The sequence below is a fragment of the Carex rostrata genome, chromosome 1, assembly GCF_964058835.1.
Source record: "Carex rostrata chromosome 1, lpCarRost1.2, whole genome shotgun sequence".
NCBI lineage: Eukaryota > Viridiplantae > Streptophyta > Magnoliopsida > Poales > Cyperaceae > Carex > Carex rostrata.
In genome coordinates this window covers 11,326,620-11,339,173 of record NC_135918.1, presented here as the reverse complement: position 1 = coordinate 11,339,173, position 12,554 = coordinate 11,326,620, and the positions used below count along the sequence as shown (strand labels likewise).

Below are 12,554 nucleotides of genomic sequence, written 5' to 3'. Positions count from 1 at the left end.
CCATTTGCTTTAAAATTAACTGCTGACATAGTCCCTGTAAAACAAAAATGATTAGGGAGTTAGGCTAATATGACACTAGTGTTATATCAAACTAAATAACACCACATCTTAAACCCTTAGATCTGCTTTAAGATTCGTACAAAATGAAGTGCTTGAACAGTAAAAGCGGATAGTACGAATCTTAAAGCAGATCTAAGAGTTTAAGATGTGGTGTTATTTAGTTTGATATAACACTAGTGTCATATTAGCCTAACTCATGATTAGGTTCTTCAAGAATGTATGAAATTGCAAGAATGGAGGTCAAAAGAGGATGATTTCTCTCGGATTACTGGTACACCAGTATTTGTATGGTAGGTGCCATCTGGTCAATATTGGTTTGGTTTTACCTAAGATTTTAGTGTAATGAATGTACTGAAATTTGGTCAGTACACAGGTAGAGAGGCCCAATATCCACTAAACATTTTGGTTGATATACAGGCGAGGAACCTGAATGTTAAAACACATTGACCATAATCTTGCAAATGTATTGCCTCAGTTGTACTGGCACTTTTACAATTAATCTCCAAACAAGCCAAGAAAAACTAAAGATAATACATAATAAATATGTATGTTATAATTAAATAACATGCATGGAGGACATGATAACAGATAGAAGGTCTCTATTTTCTAATTATTAATGCAAATTTTCTTTTCATATTTTCTAATTAGGAGATGAAGCGGCAATGTGATGATAAAAGGTACATATTATTCAGACCACTTCTATATTTTTTTGTATGGGTAATTGGGCAAACTACAGGAACTATTTTTCGTCACTTACAGTGCTTCTGTTCATGTATCAGGGACCATCCGCGTTGGTTTGAGCATTTCAACAAACACCTTTAATGCATTATTCTATTTAATAAAATGATCTAAAAAAATCAATATTTTCAAGTGCATGGACTACAAATTCGAATTAAGTGATTAAAAGAGATTACTTACGGTATTTTGTGCAGGTTTGATTTCGTTTCAAGTTTAGTCTTTAGAATGCCCTTGAACCACTGTGCAATACACCAGACTAAAAATAAGAAGATTGAAGGAGAAAGCCAAATAGAAAGAGGAATGAGAACCAATTTCTTATTTCTTTCCATCTTAACCAGTGGAGAAAAGGGGCAGGAAATGAAAAACTTGGCGAATTCGGAAGATGCACGAAATCAGATTTCAACAAGAAGAAGATACAGAGATTTTACCAAATTGGATTTGAACCGGTACTTTTAGGCGGTTTTATTCAACGACTTAATACATGAACCGACCGGTAAAATTGGTTTTCACCGATACAATAGCGATAGAATTGCTGAAGCGATAAATTATCTGAACCGAACCGGACAGGTGACCGGTTCCGGTTTTTTCCGGCCAAACCGGCCGGTCCGGTCCGGTTCTGATAACACTGGTTAGCACTTGAAATACAATTGCAAATCTGACGTGGCTTCGACGTCGCAATTGCAAAACCTGCTTTCACCGATGAAGAGGAACATCAAATTTTGCAAGCTTTCAAATTGCTTTCATAATTCAAAAGCTTGCAAAAGCCTTTCATTTCGCTGAATTCCACCTCGTTGCTCCATCCAGTCCAGGGTCAGAAGAAGGAACCGTAGAATGTAGCAAAGCAGTCCATTAATTATTTCATAGGAGATATCTTTAATTTACTTTTAATTATTAAAATAAAATAAAGGAAACATCATTTCCAAATTAATTAAATCTAAGTCAAAGCAAATCCGTTACAACAATTACAACTGGAGGTTTTACAGAGGTAGTTTAATTTTTGTAAATCCCTCATTTATCAAATCAATTAAAGAATTATTATATGACATAAAAAGTACGTATTTCGAGGAAAACCATCTTCACGCCATTATTGGACATATGAAGTGTCAACCTTCTTTTTTCCAAATAAAAGATGGGATCAAAACCGCCAACATTAAATATTCACCTAAAGTATGTCAGAATTTTAAACATGTAATTATGCTCTCTCTTTATAGTCTAATACTCGTACGTTTCTTTTATTTTATATTACTTGGTACGTATACTCATCTATTATGCTCTCTATCTACTTGACATTGTAATTTTGTCTAATAATTCGTATGTGATGTACCGGACTTTCAATCATGGGATGCAGAAGAGGCAATTTCCCGTTTACATATCTTGGCTTGCCTGTATCGGCTAATCGACTACACAAAACTGTCTTTTAACCGGTGATTCAAAGAATTGGTGCAAGGTTATCAGGTTGGGTGGCAAAATTTCTCAACATGGCAGGCATGGTGGTTTTGATAAATGCAGTTTTGTCATCAATTCCGATATATTATATATATATGTCGGTTTTTAAACTGCCGTCATGGGTCATAACTGAAATTGATAAGATAAGAAAAGGGTTTCTATGGCATGGAATACGAGGTGGTGAAAGGAAAATTTATCTTTGAATTGGGATCTCATTTGCACACCTAAAAATCTCGGAGGACTGGGAGTGTTGGATATCAGGATGCTTAATCAAGCATTGTTGTCGAAATGGATATGGCAGTGGTCTAAACCGCAACAGAAACTAACTGTGGAAATCAGTGATAGAGGCGCTATATAGCCAACAACATGCAGGTTTAAGGGCTTCTTCCCTTTTTAAAAATCGTTTAATTAAAAAGTGCAGCACCATTCTGCAATATTTTAATGACTAGAATCGTGGGAGATGCAAGCACTATAAATTTTTGGGATGAGGATTGGGGTGTTGGAATAATGAATTAAAGGGCACTTTCAGATTTTGTACACGTTTGTAAGGCAGAGAGAGAGAAACATCCCTGCACCATGTGCTAAGTTCTTCTGACCTGTCCTATCACAGCAGGCACATGATGAAATGAATTCTTTGAGGGAGATCATAACTCGGACAAGATTAGCAACACTTAATGGAGGATTGGATGATGTAGTTTGGAAGGACCATGTCAGTGGAAGCTTTACGGTGAAGTCGGCGTATTTAGCACTAAAGAATGGAACAAGGACTGAATCAACAATTAAAGGTTTATGGAAGCTCTCTGTGCCACCCCGTTTCAAAATTTTTGCATGGTTCTTAGTGCTGAATAGAATTTTGACTACTGATGACCTCAACAAGAGGGGCTTTAGCCTTGTCAGTATATGCTACCTATGCTGAGCACATGAAGAAACAGCAACACATCTATTCAAAGATTGTGTTTTCTCAAAGCAACTGTATGATCGGATATTCAATTGTACCTTTCGACGCTACGGTTATCAGGTGGATGCAACTCTGAACTGTGAAGATTTTCTGCTCCACGAAACAAAAACACGAAAATTTAGAGAGTTGTTGCTGACAGCAATATTTATATTGTGGCGAGAGAGATGAACAATAATATTTAGAGACCGTTGCAAAACGATCGATGACCTGACAAAAAAGGTGAACATTCAATGGAATTTAGCAAACAGAGGAGAAATGTTGTGCTGACGAGGAGACATGTTTGTCTATTTGTTTTATTTATTTATTTTTGTTGTTGTTTTATTCTTTCTTTTTTTTCCTCCACACTCCACATGTAAATACACCACGGGGTTACCTCTCTAAACTCCAAAAAACAATGTACCCAATTGCAATTAATAAAATAGGATCACAACTCCTATTCTTACTAAAAAAAAAACAGAGAAAATGGAGAAAGAAAGAGGGAAAACAAAGGAAAGACACATGCAAAGATTTAGAACTGCTACATTTTGAAATTTAATAAACACAACCACCTCTAAAGAGTCTATCATTTCAATAATCTCAAAACACAATAAACTAATTAATCTAAGAAACAACCATAATTTGGAAACTTTATCTTACAAACCATCAAAAGAAAAAGAAAGGCAGAGATTCTTGGATTTCTCACTCCTCTAACAATGGATTAAGCACACGGCCCACAAATAGAACAACTCCAGTTATTTCTTCTCTTATGACGAACACAAATGGGTGATCAGCAACAAATTCTGTGACCCCTCCAATATATGCTGACATTCCTACAATTTGAACAGCAGTTGCCGCAGCTGCCTCAGTCCCTTCTTCATTGACCTCCACAAATGCCTTGTGAAAAACTGAACCTACATACAGATCCTCACCTACTGATGTATCTACAACCATCTCTGTCAGATCCTGGCAGGTTTCAGAAAATGGCAACTCCAAACCCAGCCCTTTTAAGACCTTTTTACTTTCAAACCCAAAAGAGATCTTGAATTTCGGCAACTTGAATTTGTCAAGCTTGACCTTGTTATGGGGTATGTGTCGATCCAGAAAATGGGTTTCAGAACCAATTTTCTCAGTTAAGCTCCAAATACCATCTTTAGATTTAGGTAAGAAAACATACATTGAAAATTGCCTCTTATCATCTCCTTGGTGGTACAGTAATTTGAGTACTGAGAAATTGTCATATGAAGAGAAAAATTGCTTTTTGGTACTTGATAAGAAGGGCGCTTGAACTGTGGTCCCATCGAGTAGGTGGAACTCAGCTTCTTTGGTTTTTGCCGGGTCAAATTTCTCAGACCATGCACCCTTGAAGTAGAGGGCATTGCTCAGGATGAGTCGGGTGTCTTGGTCCACTGAATCAGGTTCAAGGAGGTTTTTTATGAGCCCGGCTGTTGCGCTCTCGACCCATGTGTTTACTTCAGAAGCAGCTTCCGACGCCTTGTGATAAAACCCATGAAAATGCAAAAAAAGTTATCAAAATATAATCAAGTAAATGTACGGATCATTTTAATCCTCATTAAATATCTTTCATGCTGTCATATTTTTTCATGATGTAATTAATACTGTGATTATTAGGCCTACGGCTACCGGCAATTTATGAATAAAAGGAAATATACATGTGATTATTAATTGATTACTTGATTTCTATAATTTTTAAATAATTTTTTTTTTATTGTGCATTGCATATATATGTATGAAAAGTTTGGACTCAATATTTTGCGTAACAAGAAACATATAAGGAATAAAACTTCATCGATGTATTTTTTTATTGTAGTGTTAGGTAATATTGTTATTTTCATATTTTAAATTATAAGTTGACTGTCAAAATTATTCATGATAATTCGTACTCAGTATGTTTTTTTAATGAGCAATTCACGTTTAATTTATAAAACTAATCGTGTCATTTTGATCTTATGGGAGTTTTGAAAAAATTAAGATAAAAATGTTAATTAGTAGTTTGTCAATAAAATCTGTGGAGCTGTGTAAAATAATTGAAATATACAATTAATGTTAATATTTTCTTCATAATATAATAAAATCGTTCACTTTTGTATTATCTTTGAGAATTTTAAAGATGTGATGAAATATAAATAGTGAATACGATAGAATATTTATTAATTCTATAAATCAAATTTTTAAGATAAGAAAATCATATAATAAGGTATGAGATAGAAATAAATTTTAAACAAAATAACACATTTCATAAATAAAACTTTTAAAGAAAGAAAATTATATGATAATATATATGAAATAATAGTTGTTTAAAAAAAATTAACGAAGGATAAAGTTGTCCACATATTAAAATATTTTAATAATATTGTGTTAATAGAAAAAAAAAAAGGTGTGGAGATCATAATCCAAATTTTTGTTGTGCATGTATTCTCTCTGAAATAAAGTCAATCTAGTATGGCAGAAAACTAAAGTTTTCGTACAAGGAGCAAAGGAAATCAAATCAGCAACCCAGTTTAGATTGGAAATATAATCCAGAGTATTTTACCCTAGTTTTGGTGGCAGTGAGAACTGAGAAGTTGCTTCTAGTACACATATTTAGATGGCGGATACTTACTGAATATTTAGCCAGCTTGATAATATTTTCCAAGCTAGTCCATAATAAATGAAAGGTTACCTTTTTCTGGAAATCAAGAGATCTGGTTTCAGCCTTAAATGCACCGGTGACAGTCTTCTTAAAATCTTCCTTCAGAGACATAGACTGATCGAACCAGACTCCATTAGCAAATGCCAGATGGGGTCCACCCAAATCTGACCCATCCATCAACACAAGCTCCACGATCTGAGACGACAGCTTGATCAGATCCGATGAGGATGAACCAGACCGGAGAAAGGAGAGGAGCTGATAGAGCGTGGGGCCCTTTGCTCCCATGGCAACGAGGCTGAGAGCCACATGGAGAGAGAGGGGGGAGAAGACAAGGTTGGACTCATTAGCGATGCTAGAGCTGACGTGGTGAGCCAGGTTCAACGAGAAGGCTGTCTGGTTCCCGAACGATGCCCTCAAATCCATTATTTGAGGGCATCTTTGCACAGCGAGAAGGCAGTCAGGCCATTGCGGGAAGAAAATCCGCAGCAATCCTGTTTGAGACGAGAGAGAGAAAGAGAGAAGGAGAGACAAAAAAAGCAGGAGAGGGATACAGAGAAAACATGATCTTGTTATTCTCATAGAAATAGAATTGCAGCAGATTTGGTTCTGTTTTCTTTTTCTTTTTTGAGCATAAGCCCACTTAGGCAGATTTTATTAAAAACTGAACTGTTACACGGTCCTAAAATATTAAAAAGTAACTTCTACATCTAAGAAAAGGTTAAGCCTTTTTTCAAACTTAAAGTCAAACATAGCAACTAACTTAAAATACTCCAAACCGCTAACTCCCTGCTCCCTTCTCATTTGTGCAAATAGTGTAAGTTCAGGGGCTCCGTTGTAAGTTTCATTTTTCCTCTGACAGGTCTAATTTTCTTACCAGTAACAGCGGCAAGACCTATAAAGCGGCAACAAGTAAAGCTGCAAGCCCTCTAACAGCGACAAGACCCCCTCTATCTCCCTAATTTCACTTTTGCACCAGATTTGAGCGACAACCAGCAACAGCGGCAAGACCTGCTCTTCCCATTCTTTCCCTTTCTCCTGCCTCTCCTTCCAATCTGAAAAAAACCCGATTAAGGTTGTGTTCAATTTCCGTTTGTGGTAGGAAACATTGCAGTGGTGTGCCTTTTCCTGATCTTCCTGTTTTCCTTGCCCAATTCGCCATGTTGTGTGAAGTTTTGACCGCCTCTCTCTTGATATGCTGTACCAGTATCCTGCTTGGATTAATTTGGTGCCCATTGATGCACTTCACTACTGATTCTGCTGCTCTCCAAGAGGGAATTTTTGTAATGTCCCCTTCCTGAATTGCCTTAATCAGTAGTTGGCAATCTGTGAAAATGTAGAAGGTACCTTCGCATCTTGCCTCCAAGGCATATTGTATCGCCATCAGCATTGCCTCAGTTTCAGTATGAAAAGGATCAAATTCCTCTCCTTTGTCATACTGTATGTAAACTAGGTCACCTCTCCTATTATATACTGACATGCTTTTTCCGGACCCATGCACCTTATCCCACGACCCATCAACCAGTATAACACGTCCATTTGTTGGTATATTAACAGCCTCTACCACTAATAGATCCCTTGGCCTCTGTTGTTGCTCTTGTTCCCCACTTGTTACCAGTAGAAGTTTTGCCAGTACTTCTCTGATATTGGGTTTCTTGCCATTGAAAATTTCATCATTTCTAACCTTCCACAACATCCATAGCACATTACAGAAATATGCCATTTGTGTCTCATCTAGAATTGCAGTCATTTTCAATAGTGTCTCCTCAAAATTCATTGGCAATTCTCCCACTCGTAAAGAAATTCGTGATGCAAACCATATTGCCCTTGATGCTGGACAGAAAAATAGCATGTGCATTGTGTACTCATTTTCAAGTCCGCATCTTGGGCAAGCTGGTTGTATTCTTCTTATCCTTCTTGAGAGCTCATGTGTTGTTGCTAACCCCCCTTGCAGCGCTCTCCACAGAAAGGTTCTAATCTTAGGAATAATTCCTTTCCATTTCCAGAGGCCTTGTAATACTTTTAACTTACTCTCTTCATATTTCGGATCCCACTGCATAATTCCCACTAGCATGCTGTACCCCTCTTTGACCGTATAGTTCCCTGTTTTTGCTGGCAACCATATTGCTCTATCTTGGATTAGTGGGTTTCGGATTGGTTCTGTTTTCGCGGGGGTTTAAGAGCTTGTACCTTTTGTTGTATTTCGATTCTTGATTGTCTTTAATACAGGTATCTGTATTTAATTATAAGCAAGGTTTACCGTTTACAATTAATATAACTAACTTCTGACGTTAAGACACCCATTTACATTTGCCTTCTTAATTTGACTTGATCAACTGTTAACCGTTTGAAATTCTCTAATAGAAAGTGTAGTAAAGACTTGTAAAAGAGAGTTCAATCAGGAGGCCAAAGGCCATTAATGCTAATTGTGGGTGCATATTGGTTGTCCGTATTTAACTTAACAGTTTCATTTGAATTTGAAATGAAACGGGCTCTTCGGGTTTTTTTTTTTTTTTCCACAAAAAGAAAGATACAAATTGATTGTAATGTAGAATTTGCAGTTAGTGTTAGTTAGGATTAATTTAAATGTTGTGTGATGAAGTTATTTTAATTTAATAAAAAACATCTACGTTAATTAGGGTATTTTGTGATTTAGTGTAGTTTAGTTTTAAATATAGTGTAATTGCTATTTGTGGTTTCGTATAAAATTGTAAATATAGACTAGATGTAAAAAAAATTACTCCAAAAAAAAAAATCAAACACAATTTGCCCTTCTAAGAGCGAGTGATGGGGACCTTTGTTTGTAGAGCTAACATTTTTTTTGGTAAATAATATTAATTTAATTTGAGTGGATTTTTAATAACTTGTTGAGAATGAAGTTAGAGTCAAAATGGCATTTTTATAATTTGTTTGACGGTTCTAATGTAATATCTAATTTTTTATTGAGTCAGAGAACAAAACAAAGTGAACATAACAGCTACTTTGAGCCACTTCTCTAAGGGCCTGTTCGGCCGACAAATGGGAATGGACACGGGAATTGAACTGAAAATCACTGTTCCTGTGGGAAAAAAAAATTCAGTTGAACTGAATTTTTTTTTTCCCACGTGAATAGTGATTCGGCCGAACACGCCCTAAATATTAATTGTATGTTGAATTTTTTTTTTTCGTTTATCTGAAATTTTCTCCATGACCGCCTTAAAATTAAGAATAATTATACTAATCCTCCACCCCTGTCCCCCCATTTATCCCAGCACTCTCTCTCTCCAAATTAACTTCCTTAACTGCATTTTATCCCCTCATTAATTCCGCTAAGAATTTCAATTTATCCTCGCATTAATTACTGTGAATTAATAACAATTCTCGCATTACTTATACTGCCCTTTTATTAACAATCCCCGCATTAATTATACTGTCATCTAATAACAATCCCCGCATTAATTATACTTTCCTTTAATAACAATCCCTGCTAACAATTATTTATCTGTTTATTGATGTTCAAGAAAATATTTATCATTATTCTGACAAGTATTTATCCTTATATCTGAGAAGTATTTATCATTGTCTCTGACATATTAATACTTTGATTTGATTAAACATTACTTATTGACAAGTTCGAGAACAAAGTTCAAGAAAGTATTTATCATTGTTCTGACAAGTATTTATCATTATATCTGAGAAATATTTATCATTGTCACAGACATTTTACTGAAAGTTACAATTATGTCTAAGAAGTTTTTATCCATGTAACATAAAATATTTATCAATGTAGCATAAAATATTTATCATTGTGTCTGAGAAATATTTATCATTGGGTGAGGGGATTGTTTATTTAATGGTCCCTAGTTGTGCGGAAACAATCCAAAAAATAAAGAAATTTTGTATGGGGATAACTGATAAGTATTTATGAGATGATTGTTTATTTAATGGTCCCCAGTTGTGCAGGGACAATTCAAAAAAAAAAGGAAATTTTGTGCGGGGATAATTGATGGATTGATTTGTTCAGTCATAAATAAAGATCATTGCATAGGGATTAATACTTTGCAAATTCAGAATAAATACTTTGATGCTTCAAGTTAAATACTAACAGTTTCTGCGGAGTATTAATGATTGAGCGGTCCCCCATGACTTTTTTGGCAGTTAGTGCGGGGTTTTTTGTGGGGATAGACCTGCGGGGATTGTTATCATTATCCTAAAATTAAATAATAACTTTTCACATTAAATATACTTTGTATGATATAATTGTTAAATCTTATTGACTTTGAACTTTTCTTGCTGATGATCTTACAACCGAAATCATAAATTTTCTCGTTTATTAAATTGGTATTCCTATATCAACTTAAATTACTTTTATTTTTGTTATCTGATAATCATAAATGTCCGTTGAAGATGTCAGTGAAGAGGGTGCGGATTCAAAGGGAAGGGGGTCTTATATATATATGAGTAAGCTTATCATGCATACATTGCAATGCATAAATATTTTTGTACATTTGACTATAAAGTACTGGATTCAAAGTCCAAATAACTGATTCAAACCGTTTATCTTGTACTCCATATTAATATGTGTTTGGAGACCAAATTTTATATTTTTTTTAAAAATTTTACTATTTTTTTAGATTTATTGAAAATCGTTGTTTTTTATGGTCCATATTTGTTTGAAAAAAGTGATTTTCAATAAATCTAAAAAGTAGTATTTTTTTTTTTTCAAACGGTTATACTGAGACGAGAGCCAAAGAGGTTCAGCGATGGCGAGAAGTGCAAGAGAAGAGGAGAGGGAAATTATACAGAGAGGAGAGATAGGCAGGGGAGAGAAAGAAAAGGAAAGGAGAAATTTCACACAAAAAAGAGAGAGGCAGGAAAGAGAAAGATATAAGGAAATCTGTTAGTACTAACGGAGCAGACTCACATTTAATTTTTTTCGTTCCGTGAATCTGATCAGCATTTGCGAATCAAAAAGCATATCCAATGGTTTAGAAGTTATTATAACTTTATATAAAATTCTAATGTTATGATATTAGCTGGTCTTTCTCTCTCTATATATATATTAAGGAACTTAATAAAAAGATTATCAGAAAAGGAATGAAGTATTTTAGCTTATTGATTCCATAAAATGAATTGAATAATTGTTTCATGTCATTTAGTCATTTTTAAATTAACCGAACTAATATTTCGGTTCCTTAGAAAATATACCGAATGATAACCATCAAGAATTACTTTTGACAATAATTAAAAAAATTGAAGAGCCAACTTTTCAAAGTCACAATTATATGACTTCCTTATAAAAAAAAATGATTACAGATCATCTAATTATATATTCAAATGTTAAAGAGCTTCTAATATTAAAATAAAAGCAACATATGAATATCTTCCCGTCATATATAAGATATAGCTAGAAATTAAAACAACATTGGAGCGTTGTGCACGTATCTTGAAATAAATTAGACTGAGCGTTGCGCATTGAATTCAAATTCAGTCGGACTTATCCTCCCTTAAAGGAAGATAGATTTATCATCTATAGCCTATTTTGTAGCATCATAAAACACTTACAGTTCACCCAAAGAACATTGCATCTAATTAACTATTCTTTGAACAAATACTTAATTGACTGTAGCAGGCAATAGCAGTTATATTATTCTAGAATTTCAAAAATGAATAATTATCAAATTTTGTAACACGTCAAATAAATTAAAAACTGAAAAAATAAAATGGATTCTGTTTCTTAACTCTTTCATGAATATGACCTTATTTAATTACAAACACACTACATACAAGTACTAGCAAAATCATATCTTATACAAGAAATTAATCTGCCTTGCTCACTTACAATCTATATCAACAAATTTTGTAAAATAAAATTATCCAAATCCAACCTAAAAAATCAAATATGCCATATAGAAAAAAATAACTAAAGCTGAAATATTTTACCAGTAACCCAATCAACATGAAGTTACTGTCACAATAAGCACTTTGTCAGATGGTCTATCTTCTAATGCAGTGCTCTCATTCCTAAGTACCAAAGAGGCCGTACAAACTTGTATTCTGGCCAAAAGATGGAGAAACACACTTGGACATCTACACCAATGTTCAGAAAACTATCATTAGATTCAAATCCATAAAACCTACCTTCTAAAGTTTTAGATGGGTGAAACAGTTTTTTAAGCAAGTTTAAACTATTATTTCGTATATGACCAGCTTATATTTCAAATCTTTTTTATTGGAAAATTAATGACCTTAAACTTAACAAGACCTGAAAAATCAAATACAATAGAGATACTGACTAACCCTGATCCCAAGCCTACCAAACCAGTGTAACCTGATACAAAATATGACCATTTAAAGCAAACACTGAGACATTCTCAACTCAACTTACAGTTGCAGTTTGACCAGAAATATACATATTAAAAACATATAATTAAAGATATTATGCAAATGCAACTAAACTTACTGATAAATCTACAGCAGGGGTGTTGTTCAGAACTTCAGATCAATAAATTCCTTACCTCCTGATCAGAGAGCCCGACAGAAGTGCTTCTAAAACAATTCACATTTGGCCTCTCATCCCCAGCCTTATTAAGACAGAAAGTTCAATTTTAGAACATTACAAATATATGCAGATATATTCAAAGTTCGCATTTTTCTGACTTCTTTGGATTTTAGTTTCAAAACTACGGTATATTCTAAGTTTAAAATGTAATGTATATGTAGATATAACAACCAATGGGAATTCAC

General features: G+C 34.3%; 2 protein-coding genes across 2 annotated transcripts; both read right to left on the bottom strand.

Moving 5' to 3' along the window:
• Positions 1 to 3,695: 3,695 nt before the first annotated feature.
• Positions 3,696 to 6,458, bottom strand: LOC144566243 (serpin-ZXA-like). The gene is made up of 2 exons (XM_078316219.1): positions 5,862 to 6,458; positions 3,696 to 4,672 (listed from the first exon to the last, which is right to left on the bottom strand). Exons 1-2 carry the CDS (start codon positions 6,408 to 6,410, stop codon positions 3,881 to 3,883), a joined length of 1,341 nt encoding a protein of 446 aa, XP_078172345.1. The 5' UTR covers positions 6,411 to 6,458; the 3' UTR covers positions 3,696 to 3,880.
• A 334-nt stretch (positions 6,459 to 6,792) lies between these two features.
• Positions 6,793 to 7,902, bottom strand: LOC144558181 (uncharacterized). The gene has a single exon (XM_078306986.1). The coding sequence runs from the start codon at positions 7,900 to 7,902 to the stop codon at positions 6,793 to 6,795; it is 1,110 nt and encodes a 369-aa protein (XP_078163112.1).
• Positions 7,903 to 12,554: the final 4,652 nt, after the last annotated feature.